We start from the raw sequence: 26552 nt of genomic DNA, 5'->3' as shown, positions 1-26552 counted from the left end.
TTAAGCTCAATTTTTGGATTGTCTAAAATACAGACCAGAAGTTAAATGCTAAGAACCTTGCGCTAATTCGAAAAGTCACATGCGTTTCAATTCTATTTTAGATCATTGACGTCAAACTTGAAGAAATAGTTATCTAAACATATCGAAACGAAATTGGAAACGAGGCAATATCGATGCATCCAAACGAAAATTCTCGTAATATATTAATTCGACTGACATCAAACTCGTAACGTACCCATCTATATGCACCCAATCGGAATTTGCAAGAAAATTAACGAAGCAATATCGATGAATCCAAACGAAAATTCTCGTAATATATTAATTCGACTCACATCAAACTCGTAACGTGCCCATCTAGATGCACCTAACCCGAATTTGCAAGAAAATTAATGAGGCAATATCTATGCGTCCAAACGAAAATTCTCGTAATATATTAATTCGACTCGTATCAAACTCGAAACGTACCCATCTCGATGCACCCAACCCGAACATTTACTTAAATATATGATTTATACCTCTTCTTCTTGTTCTTTCCTTTTCTCCCATTCGAGTTCAAATTCGTTCAGCTCTTTTTTCGTCGCTAGAATCAGATGAGAAAAAAGTGAGCAGATCAGATATCTACGAAATTGGTCGTAAGGGGGAGGGGCATCCCAATGAAGTATAAGCACAGATCTGTAAAGCCCGTAGATTTGCGGCTTTTATCGAAAAGTGAAGCCAAGTTTTGGTAGGATTTCCTACCAGAGTCACGTGACTAAAATATGCAATTTCACCGGTTTGAGAGATGTGAAATAGCGTTTGCCGCCTACTTTTTTTGATTTCGCTCTCCGAAAACAATTAAAATGCTAGATCCTATCCATCGGCACGAAATTAAAAAAGTCAAATTTTTGCTGGAGAAAGCTTAAAGTTGCTGCCTATTCGGGCTTTACTGGTTTTTACACAAATGATAGATTGAAACTAAAATTTCGAAAAATTATCACCTAATTTCGAAAAAATATATCACTCGAAAACAAAGGAATTGCTAGATTCAATACGGCGCATTTTTTATCATCAATCATCATCAATTTTTCTTGCCTGAGAAAGGTTACAGTTAAAATTTATCTGCAGTCTGATTTATACTCTTAGGTGACAAATACACGCCCGCTCGTTCGGAAATTTTCCAACCCCCGGACCTTATAAGGACCCTGCTCCCCTGTTTAGTAATTTTTAAAAATATTTTAAGCTTTCAAAGAGAAGACTCCCTATTTTGCTCCAATAAATAGCCTCATTTTAGCCTATTTATATAAATATCTTATTTTCACGTTTATTTGGCATCTCAGAGTACCCCCCAAGCTTTAAGATTTTTAGTGTGGGATTGAAACCCTTCACCATCTGTTTCGCTAATTTTTTTTTCGAAAAGTTTATGTTTTTTCTTCCATTCATAACCCCGCCTTCTATACTTGGTTGATTTTGCTAAGGCTTTTGAGAGTTTTTTATTCATTTTCTCAACATATTTTTCATTGTCAAAAATGGTTTCTGCTAAGGAGGCTTCAAGAGCTTCAATTTTTTCATTTTTCTGATCTACCTCTTCTTTCAAAGATTTATTTTCAATCTTTTTTCGTTTCACACGTTTGTTAACATTGCGTGTTGACAAGCGTGACAACTTGGTTAAAGCTTCGCTTAGTTCTAAATTAGTTCTAGCATTTTCTTTTTGAAGACATTTGAGTTCATCCAAGTTCTTTATTTTTTCAGAACTCTCTTCGCTTAGGGACTCGGATAAAATAAAAACTTTAGATTCTACTTCGTCTATCTTTTCTAATAAGGAAGTAATTGTTTTATCAAACTCTTCAGGACTTACAATTTCACTGCAATTTGGCTTGTTGCTAGAAACATTTGAGGTCTTCTTGGTCGAAGGAAGTGGAAAACAAAATGGCTTGTTTAAAAAGGTCTTCAAATTTTCATTTCGCAAGGATTTTTTTTACTCACTTAAACTTTTAACGAATTTGCGAAACTTGTCAAATGAATGGGCAGATTCAGAAAACAATGGAATAAAGGATTGATGAAATCTTTCCAATCAAAATTTTTAAGCCAATAGGACTTTAACTCCAAGACCATTCCATTTGTTAAAACTACTTCACCACTGTTGTTGTTATCTTTCAATTCCGTTAATACATTTTTTAAACAGTTAACATCATTCACATCAAGTTTTTTTTAGGTGAACCCAATGGAATCACATAGAGGACCAATTTGTAATGATGAACCCTCCCCATTATAGAGATCCACAACTCTATTGTCAAGGCAGTCTTTATTTTTGGAAATATAATTCCTAATTTTTCTTTGAAAATTTGAAGTATTCTTGATAATTGCAGAGACATCTCTATTACACAACAAACTCAAAATTGGGACTACATTGGCATTGACAGAGAGAGAATTTCATCAAGGAAAGAGAAAATTTCAGAAAGAATCTTGTAGCTAACTTGACTAGTTTCAACATTCCAAAAATCTGGAAGTAATTTTTCAAACACAATTTGTCTGAGATCTTTTTCTGAGAAAAATTTGTTTATATTTGAGGCCGCCATTTCTCGAACGTTTTTAATTTATAGCATTCATGGCTTGTCCAATCAATAGCACACTGTGTTGAAATGTGCGTGCTAGCTCTTCAACGTCAATGAGGTGGTTGTCGCTTTTCTCACTGCAAACCTGTTCGACTTGTTGCCATACTGCTGTCAATGGTCCAAGGATATCTCGGACTTTATTTGAAATCCTCGACAAAGATTTGTCCTTGGAGATTGTTATTTTTCCTGGGGTGTTTTTCCCTTTCAGGAAAGTATCCATAGTCAGATCCATTTTTAGGACTTCTGATACATTTTGAGGGACTGGATATTTGTCCATGACATCTTTTAAGATGTCCTTGTCTGGAATATAGTTGACAGTATTGTCCTCGATGTACTGGGCCAGTTCTTCATCCAGGTCCCAGCCATTTTTGTTCTCTTCCATGCTGAAGAGTTGGAGCTTGGGCCTCTTACCCTGCTTTTCTCTTTTTCTGCGTTTAGTTTGTTTCTTTTTCTTCTTCTTTGATTTTCTTTTCCTCTCTTCTTCAGAGCTACTGGAGCTAGACGAAGATGATGTTTCTTCGCTACTGCTTCCACTTGAACTGGAACTAGGTGAAACAGATCGATCTTTATCCTTCCGTTTCCTTTTTCTTGACCTTTTCTCGGTCTTACTTCCATTGATGTTGTTGATTTTTGCAGGTTCTTCTTCGTTCGTTTTCATAGTTGCATCCTCGGGCTTAGATGCCGCCATCTTGGTTCGAGGAATGAAACAAACAAGGACGTAGCCTGCGGTCCGCAGCCTCTAGTTAAGTTTCACTAGACTGCGTCCGCAACGGCATAACTGAATTCGTCTGATTTTGAGAGAAGTAAAATTAATTTTTAAAGAAAGTGTGAATTATGACGTCATCAATTTATGACGTCATAAATCGAAAATTAGCTCTAACTATATAAGTACATGTCAAATATTTGTCAAATTTTGACCAAAGATGCATCTTAATGGAGCCAAACTTTTCAATGAAAAATTTTTAAAAGATTTTGATGACGTCAGCAAAAAATGCAAAAAATCGAAAAATGCAATTTTTTGCTGACGTCATCAAATCTTTCCAAAATTTTTTTTTCAAAAAGATACATTTCAGTTAGATGCATCTTTAGTTAAAATTTGGGAAAGACATGTATTTTTATTATTATAGCGATTATACGATTCATGACGTCACCAAATTCGATCAAATTATGACGTCACGATTACAATTTCTTTAATAATTAATTTTTGGGTTAATATTTAATTGCGTAACACCGGGTCCTGAAACTTTAAGGTCTAGAGGTACTTTAGAGCCCTAAGTGGATCTCTGAATCTGGCTGCTATTGGTAGCGAAAACTTAGGGTAAACTGTTAGGTTTTTGAGACTTGCCCTAAGTCACTCGAGTAGTGAATCTCTTAACGAATCTATAGATCTTACAATGACAGAATCTGCTCCAGTGGATTGTACCAAAGTGTTGACAATTCGTGCCAGAATGGATCACATACCTAATAATAACATTGAGATTAAAAGAGAGGTTGCTCAACAACAAGTAACAAAGAGATTTGTTAAATTTACTAGTGAAGAAGACTAATTTCTGAAGCAAGGTATCACACAATATGGACGCAAATCTTGGTCCTTCATTTTGAAAGATCCCTCATTCCGCTTTCGCACTCCTAAACGACTAAAGACTCTTTAAGAGTCAGGGCTAATAGCGCCTGTTTTAAAAAGTTAATTGTTGATTAAAATTTGTAAATAAAATATGTTTTGTACACTTCCAGCATTATTAATGAGACTTTACTATGAATTTGAACAAATTTCATCTTCAGAAGAATCAGAATTCGAATTTGACAAATTCAACAGTGGAAAGGTTAAGGAGAAAAAGTTTCCTGCTCCAATGTTTAAAAGATCGAAGAGACAGGGAATGTGCCTTTGTTCTGATGACGATAGCAAGTCTGAAATATCTGGGGATGAATCTACAACAAAAGAGCAAGCCACGACAAAAACTTTGCCTAAAAGACCTACTAATACAAGTAATTTGATTCCTATTGAAGGTGACAAGGTCCTTGATGATTACATAAAAAACATTTAGAATATATTGTTGTGCTTGGACTTTTTATGTAGAATTTTGAATTTACTATGATATTTTATATTATATTTAATGTACATTTGTATCAGATTCTATATTATTCAATCTATTAAGTATTTAATAGAAAAATAAAATGATGGGTAAATATTGAATTATTTCTTTGATAATATGAAGAAAGTCTTTGAGTACTTTTTAAACTAAAAATTTTCCAGTCTCTGAGCTTTTCGATTAGAATTAAATTGGAGCAGAGGCTAGATTTTGAAGGAAAATATAACAGATTTGTAACAATTTTGTAATAGGTTTTAATGAGAACTACTTTTAGGTAAATTATCGTTCAGTATGATATAATATCAATTTGTAGTTATGGCATTTCATATTTTATATAATGGAAATAACGAGAAAACAGATTTGAATACGCGTTAATACATTTGTTGCTCGAAAAAGAAACATAAATGGCCCTATATCTATAATCTATAATCTATACGCAATGAAAAAGATTTAAAAACAAAAACCAAACAAAAACTTACAAAAATCTATCTTCCACAACAATATCTAATAACTTTCTTAATTGTTTTATTTGTTCATAGCAAGATGGATATCTTGTAAAAAATTTCTTAAGGTTGAAGAGATTTCTTGAACAGCCACGCACCAAACACCAAGCATCGAATCGAGGTTGTGAACATTCACGATTTCTAATACCACCTTCACGATGGTATCTGTTACAAAAAGCCAAATACCTTCCAACGTTAACTTTTTCATTCGAAAACATGTGCGTAAATAAATCCCGGCACACCTCTCGATAGTACTCGTGTGTATTGACTTGGGTTGGTTGAAACGTTTTCTGCAGAGTTCGGTTTGTCTAAAGATATTTAAATGTAATACGTGGTGTGCTTGAATCTAAAAGATATAATGAGCTGTTTACATACTTGAAGCTTCTTTAGCATATTTTAACAAAAGATTTGATGTCATTTTACTTTTTTTATTGAACATTGTGTGCTCATATATTGATTGGATAGAAAACCTATTGCAAACTGATTTTTATAACTCAGCAAAATTATGCGAATCAAATACACACACCTGGTGCTTCGTTTTCCGGAGGGTCGTCTTGCTCGTTGCTTTTGTCACCGTCTGCAATCTCAATGACTCCTTGTGCCTCGACTTCTTGATCTGCATTGCCATCCAAAAAAAATGTATTAAAAATACCAATTACTTTTGCTGTGAGCATAAAGCAGAGTTTTCTGCTGAATTTGGTTTGTCCGTAGATATTTTAATGTAATACGTGTTGTATTTTGCGGAAAATTTTTCTAAAAAGATGTGTCAAAAGTTGTGACTGTTTTTTTAAGCAAAATCCAGATGAAAAATTGATGAAAAACCACTATTTTGAAGATTTGAGACAAAGAAGCATATACAAAAATTTTCCGCAAAGATTTTAATTGTTAGGTAAAAGATACACCATCTACTGCGAAAAATTTTTCAAAATGTTTTTTCTTCGCCGAAACTAAGCTCTTCAAAGTTGAAATACTCTTCCTCGCAAAAGTCTTCATTTTCTTCTTCATCAAATTTTTTCATTGCAATTTTTGAATTTTCAGATTCAGGAATAGTTTGTCTAACAAAAAATGTATAACATGCCATAGTTTTGTTGGTTATATTAGTCAGAAAACACATTTTAAACACGGCAATTATAAAAAAATCACTATGGTCAGAGCCCTTAACTCAAATGATGTGTGATTGACATATACAAGGATTTTGAAATCACCCAAAAAATTGAACTAAAAGAACTAGTAAAAATAAAAATACTATCAAAAACTAGAAAATTGTAAAGACTGGCTTTGAACGTAGCATTTATTTTATTCCATGTCATTCTTCTGATACGTTTCTCCTCTTTATTTCAGGGCGAAATGAAACAGATTTTGGATATACACGAGAATAGTGATCACTAAGCATTGATCCAAGTCGAGCTGTACTTTTCTTCATTCCTACCTACTTTTGCTTGCACTTATTGAAGATGTTGTGGATTAACTCAAGGCCTTACTCGCCATATATCCCAAAGGATGATCTCCATTTTCTCATAAAGTTGATGGCATGATCCTCAAGTAAGTGTAACTTTGGTGTTACCGTCTCAATTAGGAACTTAGCCCGGTAAAAGGACATCAATTCATTGATATCGTGCTCTATGAATAATGAAAAGAATAGGAATAAAGTTAGGAATAAAATCCCTTTTTTTATTCGGAAAGCCTAGGTAAGAGGTAACAATCTCAAATGTGCCATTCAAAGTTTGTTATCATAGCTATAAGTTCACTCCATGAAGAGTGATGGGAAAGAAACGACTTCATATGTAAAAGGACTTTATTAAAAAGATATCTTAACACAAGAAGAACTTAACTAATTTGTCTCTTTTTGCAGATATTAAAAAATTGAAATATTAAGTCATTCTTAAGTCAAACAAGCTTTACCTAGAATGTCAGTTTCGTCTGGGTATATTCCCTCTGCGCGATTCAAAACAGTTTGACAAGCAGCATACAAGTCAAATAATGTCTTGAAAGTCTTGCAAACTTGGATGCTATCCATATGCACTTGCGAACCAGCAAGGTTATTCCTCCAAACATACTTGAGTAGAGTCTGAACCAACATTCTAATGTTTTCTCCCTAAAATTGATTTAAATATTACTTGATTTAAACTGTTTAACAGTCAAGATTCGTATGATTTTTCCAGGGGAATATGCTTGATTGAAATTTAGATAAATTGGCCATGAGAAACTATGTGTAAAACAAAATACCTTTAGAAGCTTATTCACATGGTTGCCAATAAAAGATTTGCCGTGATAGGCCTGTCGTTCTACATTGACTGATTTCAACATATCATCCAAAGCTTTGGTACATTTTCCCTTCTTTAGCTGTTCTTCAATGGGCTTTAATTTCATGTATTCTCTGATCTCTGATTGATGAAATAGGAAAATAAAGCTGAAAATAGCAATCTCAGTCCAAACATATTTTGAATCTCAGTTTTTAAAATCTTGTTAACCCGTCCTGGCCCCTGAAATATTACATTTTTCAGATGTCCCTTGAAGGTCTCTACAAATTTCTTCAAATTTTCATCCAAAGAGGCAAGTGTTCTTGGCTTGTTGTAGCGTTCGTCTTTGGGAATTTTTAGATCAGATTGTTTGATGTCACACAACAAGCATGGGTACTTTCCTGAAAAAAGAAAAACTTTAGTTGTATACATATACTTTGCTGATGAAACAAAAAAGATTTTCATGGTGGACAATTGAAATTGGACTTTTACAGTTAATAATAGTTAATACTTACCACTTGCTCCTGTCAACCCACAAGCTGCACACAAAAACTCATAGTCACCAGTAAAGAAAACTCTGAAGGGGTGATCACTGTAAAAGAAATTTATAGTCTCAAAATTTTGATTATTGTTTTGGGCCGTTCCTCTGTAATGATTGAGATAAGAATTTGATTCATAAGGCCTCCTGGGGAATCCAATTTTAAAGCTGCGATTTTTAACATCCTGAAATATCAAATTTGCTTAACCAAATAAAAATATTATTAAAGACTCACTTCCATTTCATTTCTTGGAATTGGTCAACCTGACTGGTAAACATACTGAGACCTGTTTGTAGGTTTCGGCGTTTATCTTTTGCTTCAAACATGGAAAATACAACTGTATTGTCCTTGCTGTTAGGATTCACAGTGTTGCAGACCTGATAACAGGCTTTGAACGACTTCCCTCCATGGTCACCGCCAATCTTGATATGAATTTCATCATCCATCTGTGGATGATGTACCAATCTGCCTTCCCTAAACAGAAATTTTTGTATCTGATTTTCAAAAGCTCTTTTTGAATTTTAGACATAAGAGAATTTCAAGATATTTACCATTTATATGTTTTCTTTCACAAAACTGTCCTTTTTCTTCAGGAAGACTTACGTATCAAGATTGTTCACAAATGTGACTACAGCACTTGGAAGATCAGGAATGAAGCCCCATGCAGCAGAACCAACTACGTGGACGCCCTTCTTGTCCTTTACATCAAATAAGAAAGGAGCTTCTTCTACGCAGAAGTTTTCACCACACCATTCTTTAGAGAATGCTCTTTGCTTATGGTTGGAAGCCATCGAAATGTTGAATGTTAACATCCATCTAATAGAAATTATAATTTCATGTTAGATTGACTTGACTGGTCTGGAAAAATTGTATCCACTTCACCTTTAATTTGATAAAGATTCAGTGTTGGTTAAGAAAAGCATAAGGCATACTGTAAGAATTGATTTTGCCTTGAAAGTGCTTTCATGCGTTGCCAGGACAGGTCAAGGTCAGCTTTCATTGCAACTAATAGTTCAGCATCAATATGAACTGTCGAAATACCACTATTATCCAAGATTTTCATCCTATCATCTGCCCCAATCGATTTTAAAATGTCTCTTGTTTGATGAAGAAATACCCCTCCAGAAGCCAAAGCAATCGTCTCTCTTAATAGTTTTGTTCTTTTTTGGATTGTGCGTTTTGACGACTCGGTACTGTCCTTCTCTGTCGCAGGTATGACCGTCAACATCAATGGCTTTAAAAGTATTGAATTGAATTGAATTTTTGAAAATATTCTATTAGATATCTCTTAACCACTTCCCACACCCTCCATCCTCATAAATTTTCGCATTTTTATCTTGTTTATTTTCGAATTATTTACATATTTTTCTACAGAATCTGTTTGTAAAATATTTCTTAAAGTGCCTTCCTGAAGTTTTCATATCAGTATCAGCACAAAGTTAACCTATATTTTAAATTTTTATAATTTTTAATTCAAGTTTTTATTTCTAGTATATAGAATAATAATCTCACCTTTGGTCTACCGGAAAAGATATTTATACAATTGTTTCCTGAATTTTCAATTTTGTTCTTGATTAATACCCCGGCAGGTTTTTCAGCAACTTTTGGAAGGTTATCAACCAGTGCAATGCTCAACAAATTCTTTATTGAATAACCTTCGCAAGAGAGTTCATGTTTCTTCTGAGCATATAGATCGTTTGTTGAAAATTTCTCACCACAACCCTTCAAACAGGTCGAATTCAATGTCATTAATAATTTTGATAAAATTTTGGATGGGATGAGATGTTCCTTTGTAATTTTTTCATTACAAATTGGGCAACACATGCCATTTTCATAACAGCCCTCGATGGTGCGGATTAGACATCCAAAACAAAAACAATGTTGACACTTTGAAATCACCACAGGTTTTCTTAAAAGCTGACAACATAAATCACATTTACATAAGGCCAGTTGTGGGTTCGACTTTTCCTCAAAGTCTTGGAGGGAAAGATGAATCTGGAAAGGACATAGTATCATGGCCTCTAGTTCTTCACTGTCAGATCTTGTCCAATATGTTGAATGTGATGCCGGTTGTCCTGATGGTCTACCCCTTCTGTTCTTGATGCTCTTTGTTTTGTTTTGTTTTGGATTCTTTGTCAAAGTGTGGTACAATTCACATACCTTAAAGGAATCGTCAGTGTGGGGTAGCCAGGAGGGTCTAGTAAGGGGACTTGATGTTGACCCGGTTGATGTTGCTGTTGATCTTTTAGTGAAATTTTTCATTTTTTAGTAGCACTTCATACAAATATTTTTGGGATAGTGACGGGTCTCTTCCAGGGATAAATCAAAATGAAAAGCAGGCTCAAGTCCAGCTCGATGATTCTCCCATGGGTATGACTCCACAAACCATACATAAGTCATTCATTGCCTTTTCATGTATTTTATCCATGTTTTTAGGAAGGAAAGCACCATCAAATTGTCTGGAAGCCTGTCAAATATTTTTGTTTGTTTTCATTTAGAACTTTCCCGCGCATTTTTTTTTTTTTTTTGCGCGGTTCCCGACTGGGAACTAGTATTTTCGAACGTTTTCCGGATTCGAATGTTGTGAAAATTGACAAAAGAAATATGGCGGAATATGTTGACATGGGAAGTGAGAAGAGAATTTATCAAAATTGTGACTTGAAATTGGCTTGGTAATCTTGTTTAAAAAATGACTTTTAAGAACAGACATTCAGTCTCTCATCAATGGGTGGAAGTATTTTTTTTAAATCGTTGTTAGAGCATACTCCCAATCAAGCCCATTCTTTTTGTGACCTACCAGTGTTTGAGGAAGGAAGATAAATCAAGTTTTTTGGTCAGATCAAAGCATATATTGGTATGTTTATGGTTATTTTAGTTTTTCAAGATGTATGTCTGGCTTATTCAATCAATATTTTTTAAGCATTTAGCTTACAAGCTGGTTAAAAGGCAACTTTTGTTGGTGGGCGGGAAAAGTACGCCTCTTCGCTTGTTTGTACCGCCCTCTCGCTTGTTTGTACCGCCCTCTCGCTTTGATCTGACGCCCAATTCTAAAGATTCGCGCGAATAGCTTGCGCTGAATAGCCAGACTGGGACCGAAGAGTGTAAGTCGCATACTTAGTGAAACCTCTGAGGCGTTGGTTTCAGTCTTGATGGACTCATACGTTACTGTTCCTTCACATCAAGATCAGTGGAGAAATATTGCTAGTGATTTTGAATGTTTATGGCAATTTCCTTACGTACTCGGGGCAATCGACGGAAAACATGTAATGATCGAAGCACCTCCTAATTCTGGTAGTCTTCATCATAATTTCAAAGGTTTTTTTAGTATAGTGCTAATGGCTATATGCGATGCTAAATATAATTTCACATTTGTAGATGTGGGTCAGTATGGTTCAAACAATGACAGCGGAATTCTTCTTTACTCCAAGATTTTCGATGCTTTTGAAAACAACACACAGAACGTACCGGGTCGAGAAATGGTTCCGGGGACTGAAATGGATATCCCTTACTTTCTTCTTGGTGAAGAAATATTTCCTCTGTAAGAATGGTTAATGCTTCCATTCCCTGGTAGATTAGGAGAGAAAGAACATGTGTATAACTACCGTCACTCTACCCAGTGGGCACAAGACGTCCTTAGGACGTCCCTGAGAGGTCCATTTCGGACGAAGGGACGTCCAATCGGGACGGCTTGAGGACGTCCTGAGGACGTGAAAAATGAAACGCTTTTGGTCCGTCCGATACTGGTCCGTTCTGGACGTCCAAGGGACGTTAAAAGGACCTGAAAAGGACGTGTTTCGGACTACATTTTGCCTTGCAGACGTCCGACGGACGTATTTCAGACGTGATACGGACGTCCGGACTTTCTTTTTTAGGCGCTAGGATTACGTACTATAGACGTTAAAAGGACCTGAAAAGGACGTGTCTCGGACTCCATTTTGTCTTGGAGACGTCCGACGGACGTATTTCAGACTTAATACGGACGTCCGGACTTTCTTTTTTAGGCGCTAGGATTACGTACTAAAGGACATCACAATTAAGCAGACCCGTTAAACACGAGACGTCTTAAAGACGTCTCAAAGACGTCTTTTTGTGCCCAGTTGGGACGTCTCAAACACGTCTCTCACTGGTTCCATTATGAAACATTGAAAGACGTCTTTTAAGAGCCGAGATTGGTACGTCTTGATAAAGACGTCTTTAAGACGTGTTTGAGACGTCTTTACGTCCTTAGAAATCGTCTTTGACACGTCTTTAAAACGTGTCCTATTGACCAATTTGTTAGACGAAGGGGTCAAAGAAATGCTGGCTTTTAAAACTTTAATAGTTAATAAATCAAAATTACTCTAAAACTAAACAATCCCGGATACAATAGTAAGGTCTAAGCAGTTTTTTTACTTGAACGATTATTTCGGAAAATAGATATTTTATTGTAAATAAATTTAAATTTGTACAATTTCATTAAATATATTCTACAGAGATACCATAAATTCAAACTGAATATTATCTACAAATGATACATGAAATAATTATATATTAATAACTGAAATCTTTTAAAAATAGAATTAATTATCCGTTTAGAACCGAAATAAACTATTAATGGGTTAGTTAAAGTTTTCATTGGGAGGTTTTAAATTGCTTACATTAATAAGACAATTTATTCAGAGACTTATATTTGATCTAAAATTAAAACCAAGGAAATACCTCTTTCAGACCTGGATTGAAAAACTTAATGATGAAAAATTGACCTTACACCATTTTCATACAATACAATATTAATGTTCTTGGTAATAAAAAGTTAACAAGAAATACTTTTATGGACCTACCTAGTTATGCATTTAACACATATATAATTGATATCTACGTGAGCGTGGCCATTAAACAATCATTCAGAACACAAATAGTGACGATCTATTAAAATTAGTCGTTTGTTTCTTATAAAAAAAACGTTTAAAAACCAAAATTTCATGCTCTTGAAATATTCTTTCATATTCAAGACTTTGTGAGCAAAAAAATATATATCTCATCAAAAAATTGAGTAATTTGGCTAAAAACATTGATGTATGCTTATCAATAGTGATTCTTATAGATAAACATGCGTTTTTTGAGCCAACAAATTTTTTTTGAAAAAATCTACTTGAGCCTGCTTGAGCCATCTTTTACCTATGATGGTACCCTACTTTCATGCAAAAAATCAGAAAAAGTTAATAATTCAATTTTTCACAAAGTCCAAAAAACCCGTTTTTTAGCCGTTTTTGGCCCAAATTCTCCCCCCAATTTTTTTTTTTTTGAAAGTCAGGCTCCGTCAAATTCGAGGGTTTATAGTTATGCATCTTTGTGCAAAAAATCATAAAGAATTAAAGAGGTAATCTCGAGAAAAGCTAATTCCTAGGTAATTGATAATATGCTTATAAATAAATATCGAATTTGGCAAGTTTTTCTATAAAAACACGCCAAGTAACCAAAATTTCATGTTTAAACATACACATTCTTCATAAGTAAGCCCTCATGAGCAAAAAAAACCTTTATCTCATAAAAAATTGAGTAATTTAACCAAGAACATTGATGTATGCTTATTAATAGTGATTCTTATAGATAAACATGCGTTTTTTGAGCCAATATTTTTTTTTTGAAAAAATCTGCTTGAGCCATCTTTTACCTATGATGGTACCCTACTTTCATGCAAAAAATCAGAAAAAGTTAACGATCCAATTTTTCAAAAAGTCCAAAAAACCCGTTTTTTGGCCCAAATTTGCCCAAAAATTTTGTTTTTCGAAAATCGGGCTCCGTCATATTCGAGGGTTTATAGTTGTTTACACATCTTTGTGCAAAAAATCAGAAAAAAACTAACGAGTCAATCACGAGGAAAGGTAATAACGAACGGACGAACGAACGAACGAACGGACAAAGGTTAATTTATAGGACCTCCAACCCAACCGGGGTAGGTCCAAAAAATTACTTTATATTTGTAGTTACTCTTCGGATTCGTCGAACACTACTTTCTTTACTTCCGAATCCGCATTTTGGTCACTTGTATTTTGGTCACTCACATTTTCTTTCTCGAAGTCTACTTTTTCAGGTCTTCCTGCACCTCCCTTTCGATCGGGGGCTCGCTTCAAAACCATACCCATGTATTTTTCAACTTGGGCCCCTGTTACCTTCGGAGTACCATCAGACGAAGGTGGAAAGTTGATCAAAACTGCGTCTATAAAATGAATACATTACTCAAATAAACGGATGATTGTCAATCTTACGTCCCATGACCTATCTATCACCTTCATTCTATAATTATAACATTATTTACAACATCTCTGAGAAATGATTCTTTATTGGACTGAACTTTGGTAATTTCATCAAGGTGACAAATATGGGAACGTGATAGTAAACATGTTTATTTAACTTAAGTGGATAAATTTTCGCGTGTCTAATTTTCGCGAGAGAAGAATTTAAAAATTTCGCGTGGATCAAATTTCGCGAATTTCACGACTAAATAAATCAAAACTAGAAAAGAGATGTCTTTTTTAATCGAACAAAGGCAGAAAAAACTCACTAAAAAGCTTTCTTTGATTTCACATCGCACATTACCCTCGTTAGAACTTAATTTCGGACGGGACACGGTACAGATTTAGCGAAAATAATCAAATTATTTGGTGGTTGCGATAAATTATATATCATGTTAGTTTGAGTATGTTTGAGCTGAAATTTAGATTGTATCTAAAAATAAAAGTATAAGAAAGCATTTGCACCTTTGATAAGTTCTACGACTCGTTCGAAATCGAGAAATCTTCGCTTCCCTCTTTGCCCGTCTTTATTCATCTGCGACATTAGGCCATTTGACATCAACCTGATAAAGAATGATATATAGAATTTTAATCGAATATAAGGTCATATATGGGAAAATACCTGTAGTGTTAACAGAAGATATCAATATGTATTAAAGGTTAAGCGATGCTTCAAGACTACTCTACAAGATGAAGGGGCATGATACAATTTTCAGAAAAATATAACAAAATTTGCTTTCACAGTACTCTAAGATATCAAATACTTACTTTCTCATCACATTTCTTGTGTTTTCTTCAAACTGCTGCCCGCCAATCTTCGATAAATTTTTAAGCTACAAAAGAAACATCACATCATTCAGTAACTTTTGATCAATGAATTGGAGGGTCAGTACTTAGTTCTCGATTTGCATGAGTACTAAATTTGAAAGGGTTTTCGGGATTTATTTCATATAATAAAATGGATTAAATTTTGAGAATTGATATTTTAGATCACATATACTTAAATCTTTAGGGCTACTATGATATAAATGCTACCCATTTTTATTCTTATCGGGACTAATTTCGTCTTCTCGGGACTAATTGCGTCTTCTCAGGACCATCGTTCTGCATAGAGCTGTGTGATTTTTGCTACATAATTTTTTTTTTGCAAAAATTGATACTTAAAATCAGACTGCAAAGTACTAATTATAATAACTTACTATTTTCTTTCTATGAGTGTTTTGGGACAGGATGCTCTCAAACTCGTCCAGCTCCTCAAATGACCCACACACTTGTACATCCTCGTCACCCTCGACATCCATGCCGGTTGACATCTTTTTTAGTGTCTCCAAAATTTCCACTAATAGGGAGATTGTTCGATATTGGTAATCTGAAAAATTACATTAGAAATATGAAAATAAGAAAGTACTAAGGACCTTTGAGTGTATAAGCTTTGTAATATTTAATGCAATATTATTTAATAGAGAAATGAACTTACTTGCTTCCTGCAGTGGAAATTTGCTTTTGTTTGGCTTGGAAAGCAACCAACTGCTAGAGCCAGCTGGGGAATGGGTGACATTTCTTTCATCTGTAAGAAAGGTCTAATATTAATGAGCCTTCCAAGAATTTTCAAAAATTTCCACTCAATACGCCACAATTTCTATTTTTTAAGTGACGTAACAGGTGGAACATTTTAAAAGTTCTCAGAAGACTCTCCAGTGGCGCATATCATGAAATAATAAAATCCCATTTAGATGAGAAAAGCAAACCCAGCTGGCACACAACGTTGTTTAAACGTTAATATAACGTTATATGGACGTTGTGAACGTTAGATAAACGTTGTGATAAACGTTGAAACAACGTTGTGTGCCAGCTGGGAATAAATACTCAAATAAATACTCAGAAAGCCATTATAAAAATGTACTTACTGTCCGTAGGAATTCTGCTGGCGCTTTTCCCAGATAAAGGTGTTTTTACTTCTATAAATAAAGAAATTGTATAAAAATTTATAATATTATAGACTTTATAATACAATGATTAGTTGGCAAGTACTGTAGAAGTACAAACTTTACATTGAAAAGAGTAAGAGTATTTTGTTTGAATACATAGATATCATGGGAAATGTATACTTACTTTCAGTGTGAGCTTTCTTTGGAGGTGGTGTATAATCTATCGGATCTTCAGTTCGATGTTTGTTTTGTGAAGAGATCTCTTCTACGAAACAAAAGCGAAATGACTGTGAGATTGGTCAAAATTTTGAATGGGTCATCACATACTAGATTCTTTATTTTCAAAATAAAATAATTAAAATGTAACTATTTAGTGTAACTTACTCTTTTCAACGGTGCTGTGCGTATGGGTGCTATTGGAAATCGAATTGATTTTTGGTCTTTTAACTGCAAATTAAAAAAAAATAGGGTAGTTGGTCAAACGTGTACGAGAAAATTCTTCACAGCAACCTATAATTATTTTGATCAAAATTTTGTCCAAAACTCATCAAAAGATTACCAAATAAAATAAAAATAAAGTGTTAACATCGGCAAACGACTTACGAATACTTTTGAACGTGTCTGGTGACGCAGGAGATTCAGAAAGTGCAACCTTGGAAATAATTGCTGAAATAGAAAACAATTATAACTTATAAGATAGGTACCAGGTACAAGTAAATTAAGAATTGAAAAGACAATAAGGATTTGGATTTCCGCTAAAGTTTTATAGCTGTAAATAATAGAATCTCCACTGAGTGGAAGAAAGATGCATGTAATACCGCTTTTGGCATATTTAACTCATTCATTGTATCTCAAAAGGTTTATAAGTTTTCGGCTGATTAAGACAGGGGTGTTTAAAAAGACCACACTAAAAATGCTAAGGGATCCCAGAACTCTTTTTCTGTGCATAAATTTTAATTTAGTAAAAACTAGAAACTTTTCCAAAGAACCAACCACAGAAAAAAGTAAAATAAAATCCAGGAAAAAGGTCTTGCACAAAAAAATCAACTCCCCTTCCTATATGTAACTTACAAGAGTTTTGTTTGGTATGAAATTCCTTTGTCGGAATCTTGGCACTTTCAGCTAAAATCAGAGAATGAAGATCAAACATTATATCATTTGATATTTAACGATCTTAACATGCCTTTTTCGAGTAGCCTTTTTCGAGTAACCTTTTTCTCACAGTCGGGATAAAAATTTCTTTTCAAACTTCTATTGTCCAAAGCTCAAAACATCCAGTGGAGACAGTTTTGGAGTGCGGTTTTTTACAATGAATCTCAAATGTGGATGAAGTAAAAGTTAATTCTCCAGTGGGGCTGAATTTGTTGGGTATTCTTCCTACTTGGGTCGAAATTTTGATCAAATTTCCCCGGGTCTGTGACATAGGAGTGTTGAAAATTAAATAACCTGTATTTTCATCATCTTCCGTTTCACCAGATGTGGTAAAGTTATATTCGTCACATTCTCTTATGCTATCTAAGAAAGAAAAAAGAAAGTATTCTTGAGCTATTTGTTAAACTTAGGCTTGTACAAATTAATCTGTTGATGATGCCTGATATGAAATAATTTTCGGATACGTCTTGTTGATTCGAGATAAAAACCTTATAGAAAAACCCTGATGTTTATAATTTTTATTTCGCTGATTGGAATGGGTATCATATAATCGTAAAACTTACTACTCCATAACTTGACTTTGATCAAAGTGAAAGTCTTCCAATGGGGTTCTGGATCCCGCATCTCCCGCAATGCTCTTAGCACATTGACCCGTGTTGGCCAACGAATAGTGTGGTTCTTCTCATCCACCCAAGTTCCCAAAAGAGTCTCCTCTTCCTCAAGTTGATCGTTACCCTCGTGCCACACACATCTTGCGTAAACTTTCATTCTACATACGAAAATTAGAAGCACGAAGTTACATTACTTTTTTTTAAATAAGAATATCTTCTATAAGAGTATCAGGGTGAAAATTGACAAAATTGTAAGAATAGGAGTTTTAATCAGTCAAATATGCTCAAACATTCATTCAAACATAAAAAAACGCCTATCGTAATGTAATAGTAGGCTGCTGTATTCACCACTAAAAACTTCAAAACCTGAACAAAGCAAAGCTGTTTTAGAAAATGGTTTAAATTAATGACAGGTTGGGCCTTCTTAAAAGTATAACTAATTGAATTATGATACTTAATATGCATTAAATTTGATGTCTTGAAAAGGGGGACTAATTTAGATAAATTATGCTTTATATTTCTCTCTGCCAAAGTTTATACAAAATAAGGTGCACATTTTTAGATATATCTGACTCAATCAGTCATATCACTCAGTCTCTATTTTGCATACACAGTCACAATGGGATAAATCTAGATATATTGGCAAATCTAAGGACAGACCTGTGTAGGACCGGTACAGAATAAAATAGATGCAATAGAAATGTCTCTAGACTATATTCAAAAAGAACCAAAATCATGAACGGTATTTTAAATAATTAAAATTCAAATCGATAAATCAATGAAGAACTTAAGTTTAGTGTCTTTCAATTTCATCCAACAAAGGGAATAGACATTTTCCATCTTTGTTCGGTAAACAAACCATTTTTCTTTTAAAACTGTCTTTTGTAACCACCCGCTGACAATGTGGTCTCAAATTATTTCTCAAAAGAAAGATGTTTAATGACTTTGATGGGCAAGGGTCAAAGAAAATATCATGCATTTGATGGTTCTTAAAAACATTACAAGTGTAGTTCTCGCCATTTTTTTCCTTGACAAATAGTACACTATCTCCATCCGTGAAAACACCATCCTTTAATGAATTAATTCTTATTTTGGTGAAATGGGTTGACTTTTTCAGTGGAAAACGAAACCTTTCTTGCTGTCTTTTACAAATTTGAACAAGTGGGCTCCGTCGACTTCTCACTGATCTTTTCACTTTTTGCAAAAAATTTTCAAACGCAAAACAGGAAATGTCATTTAACGAGCATTGATGGTATACAGCATCTTCATGTAAATGTAACAAGCCATGAACATTGTACACACAAAATGTGTTTCCCAACACAGCCTTGCAGTTTAACACAAAGCACTTGAGAAATTCTTTAACCAAGGGTATGTTTGATGTTCGAAATTCATCATTGGTGTTCAACAAAATCGAAATCCCTATACTCAAATACATGAAGTGCTCATAGGCATCAGATGAAAGGATATCATGTAGTACAATTGGGCCAACATATAAAAGAAATTGTCGAAATTCAGTTGCTTTCCAATAGTTTAGTTCATCTAACGGCCTTGGTTGCCTGCTAAATTCAGAAGGCAAGGAACCATTTAAAGATGTCATATGAGAGTTGAGTAGCTCCTTTTGATTTGCTGACAGTCTCAACTTTGAACCAAACGATGGTTGTACAAGACCTGTCAAATATCTCCGAACAACGCCTAGCATGACTAAATGCATATAATCAAGGACAAAGCCATTGATCAAAGAAATTTCTGCACCCACCAATGGAGAAACAGTGCGTTGATGTTCTGGATAGCCAAACTGGCAAAACCTTTCTTCTGTTCGCAACTGCAGGTTATCAGGAAAGTTGTTGAAAATCACTCTGCCATCATAATCACCTTTGATGGTGCATCTTTCACATGAATTGTATGCGGTGTGGTAAGCAATACCCTTCAAAAAGGCACGGGCAGGAGCATCACACATAAAGGCTTTTATTCTAAAGCGATAAGTTTCATTATTGAACACAATACCATGCTGCCTAACCTCACGCCACTCTGTTAGAAAGTCAAATAAATATTCATCAACTGGATCTGGTTTTTTTTTTCCGTAATACAGACAAACAACAAAAACTTCAGAGTTATTCAATACACACAATATGCCCCAAACAGACTTTGGGCTTGACTTAAACAAAGGTAGACCATCAACATTGACCAAAAGTTCTAATGTATCATTGCTTGACAATGGATCATCATTTAAAGTTCTCAATATATTATCCTTTAAGCCAAGGTACACATAATCCCCACCACATTTGTTTGAAACACCAATATCTCGTGGACATTTTAAAAGAGTTCGAGCAGTTTTGGGTAGCTCTTCATGACCGTGATTTCTCAGAACCTTTAGCAATTGATCTATTGAGTTGTGTGTCCATCCATTGTCAAGTGCACACTTTGCCAATGACTGGTTGAAAGTAATCTGAACATCTTCTAATGGCTCTTCCACGTCAAAAATTTCACCATCCTCATCACTTGACATGATATAGTCGCCAATATCATATTCAGGGTCAAACTCATTTTCAGAATCCATTTCAATATCTGAGTTTTGATTAAGTTCATAGTTGTAATCATGTTCAGGATCATTGTCTTCATGTTCAATACTTGATGAATTAACAAAATCGTCCTCAATTTCTTCATCACTATCTTCAAGGTATCGACAAATCTTTTTCTGTTTTTCCCTCCATTTCTTCAAACGAGAAGCCATATATACATAACTGAAAGTGAATCAAAGCAAAACAAAGCTCACTACAATTGAATTAAATTTAATTAAACTGAAAATCCTCGCACTTGCCCTTAGCAATTCTTCATTTCTCTATTTTAAGTGATAAAGCTCTGCACTAAAGCCAGGATTCTATTGAAAGTAATTGACTAGTGGGAACAATATTTTATAGCATTTGAAGAAAGTTAAATCAATAGAAAGCAAAACTCAGATATTGAAATGGATTCTGAAAATGAGTTTGACCCTGAATCAAAGGTCAAAGTTGTCTCAACTTCTGGACTGACTGTTCCTATTCAAGCAACAAAATTGAGGCACAAATTCGTAGGCAGAGAAGAAATTTGTAGGTTACGTGAAGCTAACCACCAGAGTGATCATGCTTATTCTAGCCACCGGGGTGACCTGAACCACTACATAACAATGAAAAGACAATCAATAAAAAGTACAGAATTTTTACAATTACAAAGCTAGCCACCCAATTAACCATATGTCTATTTAGCTGGCAAGGTTACCTGAACCATTTCATAAGAATGAAAAGGAGCTTCAATAAAAAGGGGAGCAAATAAAAATTACAGAAGACTTTACCCATTTCAGTGACACAGGTCAAATGCACCACTTAATAACAATGAAAGGAAGGCACATAATTGTACACAGGGAAGAAATTTGAAAGTTATGTAAAGCTAACCACCGGAGTGATCATGCCTATTCTAGCCACTGAGGTGACCTGAACTACTACATAACAATGAAAAGATAGTCCATAAAAAGGGGAAATTTCAAAATCACAAAGCTAGCCACCTGAGTAACGATGTCTTTTTAGCTAGCAAGCTGACCTGAACAATTTCATAACAATGAAAACAAAATTCATAAAAAGGGAAGCATTTTAAAAATCACAGATAGTAGACTACTGGAAAGACCTTGCCTATTTCAGTAACACGGGTCACATGCACCACTTATTAACAATGAAAGTCGAGGGTGCGTATTCATGAGCAGGGAAGAAATTTGGAAGTTATGTAAAGCTAACCACCGGAGTGATCATGCCTATTCTAGCCACTGAGGTGACCTGAACTACTACATAACAATGAAAAGATAGTCCATAAAAAGGGGAAATTTTAAAATCACAAAGCTAGCCACCTGAGTAACGATGTCTTTTTAGCTACCAAGCTGACCGGAACAATTTCATAACAATGAAAACAAAATTCATAAAAAGGGAAACATTTTAAAAATCACAGATAGTAGACTACTGGAAAGACCTTGCCTATTTCAGTGACACGGGTCGCATGCACCACTTATTAACAATGAAAGGAGGGTACGTATTCATGAGCAGGGAAGAAATTTGGAAGTTATGTAAAGCTAACCACTGGAGTGATCATGCCTATCCTAGCCACCAAGGTGACCTGAACTACTACATAACAATGAAAGACGGTCCATGAAAAAACTAGCCACCCGAGTAACCATGTCTATTTAGCCGCCAAAGTGACCTGAACAATTTCATAACAAGCTTCTTGTTTGTCTGCAAGCTTGTCTTTTAGCGCCCGCAAAAAAACATTGCAAGATCGAATTCATTTTGATTTTTATGACTTCGAACTGTTGAAACATGCATGTAATTAAATTGTTATTGAATTTTTTTTGCTTGTAATTATTAATGCAACAATGTCAATGTCAATGTTTTACAAGATGAAATAATTAAAATTGCAGTGTCTGGTTGTCAACTGGAATGTTTTACATGTTCTGCAATCGTATGATCAAAGGTTTGTTGCTTTACTATTTTGTATCATTGAAAGAACAGGACGGATTAAAAACCTGTACTGACGGAATTAGGACCCCGTACTGTATTGGTTTAGGAGAACGCATCCACAAAGGCAAGTGGGTGATCACAAATTCACTTCTACATTTGCAGATTGAGGCGTTTGATGCGTGTTCTTGTAAGGCGGTCATCAAAAAATTGCTCTGTTCGCGTTGCAACTGGTGTTAAAAATGCATGCGGGAGGACGGGCGGTCAAAAAAAATTCCCAGGATTTTTTTAAATCACGTCAGTAATTCAGGGGCGGGTGGTGACACGAGCAAAACAATTTTTCGATGGCCATCAGAGCAATTGAGAAAAAAGCTATACTTTGAAAGAACAAATTGGTTTACCCGGGTTTTTTTCCGCATCTGCGCACCGGAAAATCAGCAGAAAATATGATGCGGGCGGGTGACGCAAATAGAACAATTCTTTGACAACCGCCTAAGGAATACAGTCTCAACTCTCTACTTTTAGGTGCTTAAAAAATGTTATAATATTTTGTTTCGGTGCACGAAGTGGATGTTGTTAAAAAGAAAAAAATGTCAATCACATGAAAAGGAGGAAAGAAGAAATTTTTCTGACTAAAATTAAGCATCTTTCTCAAATACTTTGAGTCGGTTGGAGACGGAGGACAACACAAACCAAACTATCAATTATTGGGCCTGGCCATTAGCATAGCAGGTATAAAGAAAGATAAACTTATAAGGAAATTTTTAAGGTTTCTTTTTGTTTAATCTTTCTGGGTTTGAAGTTATTTGGTAGCAAAATAGGATGTGTTGCTGTGTTTAATTTCTCACCTCTCATCTCAACTTAAAAATTTAGTTGGAAAACCTTTACACAATCGTCAAATAAACTTACAGTACAGTTGATCCCACTAGCACAACCACTCAAATAACAATCCAGTCTAACAAGAAGAGCAACAACTTCAAAGAGAGACACGAAAATATGCTAAGGCTTTGGCTTATATTGTTGTTGTTCATGGAATATGAACTTTGTACTTTTACTTTCAGTTTCTGCTTTAATATTTGCAGGCTAAAAACAAAATGATCAGTCTAAATCTCAAAACATATACATAATTTATTACTTACTTTTTTATAAAATTTCAGGGAAGCTGCGACTTTTCTTCGGTGGTCTGTCGTTTTGAAAAGATGTCTTTTGTTTGGAATACTCGTCGCGCAGCTACAGAATTTTTTGGACAGTTGAAAAATAATAGACGGGGGTACTTTCAACTTCTTATGTTTTTTCTATTTCATTACCATTTTTAGATAAGGTACATTCTATCAATGTTATTTAAAGATCTTAAATAGTTTAACAATTTTTCTTCATTTATGTTTGCTTTTTTACACATATATTTTTTCAAATAGCTTATACAAAATTAAAACAATCCCCCGGAAAAATACTCTCCCCAGTCTTTTTAAACAACTGGGCTCTAACTCGTCTCGTTCACGTCTCGGTAAAACGAGAATGACTGCTCGAAAAATAATCCCGCATATTTTTACAAAAGTCAGTCGGGTTCAATTGCTAGATTAAAAAAGCTAAATAAATTTCGGCTAGGCCCGACACTAAAAAGAAGTATAATTTAGAAGGCGGGATAAATTTGAAAAGGAACGTAATCCCGGGGCGGAGGTTTTTAAATCTGTGTGTCATTTACAATAATCAAAATGACTAACGTACTTTGCGGCGTGTCAAATAATCTCCATTTCGAGGAGGGGCAATCTGACGAATATGCAATCTCGTTTTCTTGGGGCGGGTCCGCGATCGTCTAAAAGGACTAGAACGACAACAAAGTTGCGTGATTCTGTTTATGAATAAAGATAAAAAGATAAAAAGATTCTTGTTATAAAATTTGCGGCCGGAGGACTATTTCCCTCAGATGTTTAATTTTCAAGTGCCTTCAGAGGTTTACCGTGCACGTAAGAAAATTATCAACAGCTGTTATCAGGTTAAGAAAAGACGGCTTCAAAACGTCTCACGAAAGCGTGTTTAAAACGAGTCAAAAGTCGTCTTTAGTAGGTCGAAAAAAGACGGCTTCAAAACGTCTCATGAAAACGTGTTTAAAACGAGTTAAAAGTCGTCTTTAGTAGGTCCAGAAAAGACGACTTCAAAACGTCTCACGGAAACGTGTTTAAAACGAGTCAAAAGTCGTCTTTATTAGACCAAGAAAAGACGGCTTTAAAACGTCGCACGAAAACGTGTTTAAGACGAGTCAAAATGTGGTCTTAAAGGTACGAAAAAAAGACGTCTCAGAGACGTCTCGTCGGAACGGGGCTTTGACTCGTACCAGTTGAACCCAGTTGAAGACGTCTTTAAGACGTTCAAAACTGGTTCAAAGACGTCCTGACGAGTTAAAAACGAGAAAAGACGTGTTAAAGACGTCCTTGTGTTTACCGGGGAGAATCCTGTACATCATAGGAGCGCAAGGTGCTTTGACCAGGATCGGGTACAAAAGATCAAAATAGAAAATATTGTTGAAATTTCTTGATGTTATATTTTAGATAAAAATAAATAATTGTTTATATGGAACAAAAATGTACAATTTTCTTTATGTACATTTTTTTCTACAGATATTGAATCGGAAATGTTAATTTGAAAGTAAAAGTCATTAGAAATAACTTTAATGATTGAAATATGAATTTTAGTGAAGAAGCTTTTATTCTTGGTAAATAACAATGAAATGGGCTTATTCTAGCAGGAACCAATTTTGATGTCAAAAGCGCTGTAATCTAAGTACAACAAAGAAGGCAAAAGCAAAAACCAGAAAATTTGAATTTCGTGAAAACTTATCTTGGCACATGTAAGTTTCTTTTATTGATGACAAATTCAAACTAAACGTGTTCAAATTTGCCTTATCATCAGAAATTAGTTGACATCGGTAAACAACTTGGAGATGTCATCAAACAAGCAATGGAGATGTCGTCAAACAAGCAAAAGATGATGAACAAGCGGAAAATGGAAAAAAGAAGAAAAATCGTTCAAAAATAAATGCTCTACGTACACTTCTATGCTTGATTGTAGGGGGTCTATTAAGCAGGGGAGGGATCGACACACCGCTTGAAATATAATAAAACGAGGGGTCATAATTTAGGGATATTGGAGTGATTTTTCCTAGGAAAATGAAGGTTTATTAGTACATTTTTGGGACAAAAGTTGTGGTTTTGGGGTTGAAAATTTATGATGCCACCAGCGGCTACAATTAAGCACAGAAGAGTTATGTGTATAAATTAACCCTAGTTGTTGTCGGACTCCTCAGGATTGTCATGTCCGCATGCTCCGTCGTTGTGTTTCTTCTTTTTCTTCTTTTTTCCACGTTCCACTTGTTCATCATCTTTTGCTCGTTTGATGACATCTCCAAGTTGTGTATCGATGTCAACTTTTTTGTGCTTATCGTCCATCATCAACGCGTCTATAAAAGAAACAAAAATATAATTATGTTGCGAGAACTTATAAAATATTTCATCGATACCACGTGGGTAATTTCACTTCGAACAGGAAAAAGGGGCCATTACTCCAGCGAAGTTTTAAGAGGCAAAAAGGGAGGGGTACGAAATAGTACTTTTGGTGCCCGATTCCCTTTTTACTCAGAAATAGCGCTAAAATGAAAGAAATCGACGGGAACCGTCTAGTGTTCACTGTAAAAATTAACCATTATGTACCTGCTAAACAATTGTAGTGTTCTGTGTCTATAAATTTTCTCATTTTGCTTGTGCCCTCCTTGCTGAATTTCGATTGAAGGCCCTTTGACATCATGGCGTCGAGTGCCAGACGGACAGCTGTTCTGGTGTCCTTTCCGCCAATACGTTTGAGCTGTCTTCGCTGAAATTTCGAAGTAAACAAATAGGTAGGATCGTTGTACTCTGATATACTAAAACTACCCATAAGAGAAAGTTCAATGAATTTCTGTTTTAAAATTCAAAATTATGTCCAAAAGTCCAAAATCTTAAACAAAAATTTTAATGATAACAGATCTATACGTACCTTTGCCCTTCTTTTCTTGCTTGATTTCTGCAAAGCGGTCTCCGCCACGTTAAACTCCTCCATATCTTTAAGCGGCCTTGGAGGTTCGTCTTCATCTTGTTCGTCATCATCGTCTTTGTTTC

General features: G+C 34.9%; 3 protein-coding genes across 4 annotated transcripts; all 3 read right to left on the bottom strand.

Moving 5' to 3' along the window:
* Positions 1 to 2568: 2568 nt before the first annotated feature.
* Positions 2569 to 3279, bottom strand: LOC136799045 (ADP-ribosylation factor-like protein 6-interacting protein 4). Its single transcript, XM_067055723.1, has one exon. The coding sequence runs from the start codon at positions 3277 to 3279 to the stop codon at positions 2569 to 2571; it is 711 nt and encodes a 236-aa protein (XP_066911824.1).
* Positions 3280 to 13373: 10094 nt separating this feature from the next.
* LOC136799148 (uncharacterized) lies at positions 13374 to 23811 on the bottom strand. 2 transcript variants are annotated; one of them, XM_067055857.1, is made up of 13 exons: positions 23544 to 23811; positions 17882 to 18087; positions 17613 to 17681; positions 17238 to 17288; positions 16770 to 16832; positions 16551 to 16613; positions 16351 to 16431; positions 16146 to 16196; positions 15716 to 15805; positions 15438 to 15607; positions 15007 to 15071; positions 14704 to 14801; positions 13374 to 14162 (listed from the first exon to the last, which is right to left on the bottom strand). In XM_067055857.1, the coding sequence occupies exons 2-13, from the start codon at positions 18084 to 18086 to the stop codon at positions 13930 to 13932; spliced, it is 1239 nt and encodes a 412-aa protein (XP_066911958.1). In that variant the 5' UTR covers position 18087; positions 23544 to 23811; the 3' UTR covers positions 13374 to 13929. The 2 variants fall into 2 exon arrangements, with proteins under 2 accessions (XP_066911958.1, XP_066911957.1); XM_067055856.1 differs by lacking the exon at positions 23544 to 23811 and adding an exon at positions 23314 to 23506.
* A 1588-nt stretch (positions 23812 to 25399) lies between these two features.
* LOC136799012 (uncharacterized) lies at positions 25400 to 26506 on the bottom strand. Its single transcript, XM_067055693.1, has 3 exons — positions 26431 to 26506; positions 26109 to 26268; positions 25400 to 25858 (listed from the first exon to the last, which is right to left on the bottom strand). The coding sequence occupies exons 1-3, from the start codon at positions 26491 to 26493 to the stop codon at positions 25683 to 25685; spliced, it is 399 nt and encodes a 132-aa protein (XP_066911794.1). The 5' UTR covers positions 26494 to 26506; the 3' UTR covers positions 25400 to 25682.
* Positions 26507 to 26552: the final 46 nt, after the last annotated feature.

Source organism: Clytia hemisphaerica, unplaced genomic scaffold (assembly GCF_902728285.1).
Source record: "Clytia hemisphaerica strain Z4C2 unplaced genomic scaffold, Clytia hemisphaerica genome assembly, whole genome shotgun sequence".
Taxonomy (NCBI): Eukaryota; Metazoa; Cnidaria; class Hydrozoa; order Leptothecata; family Clytiidae; genus Clytia; species Clytia hemisphaerica.
Note: the sequence above shows the minus strand (reverse complement) of the source record. Positions and strands in the feature narration are given on the sequence as shown.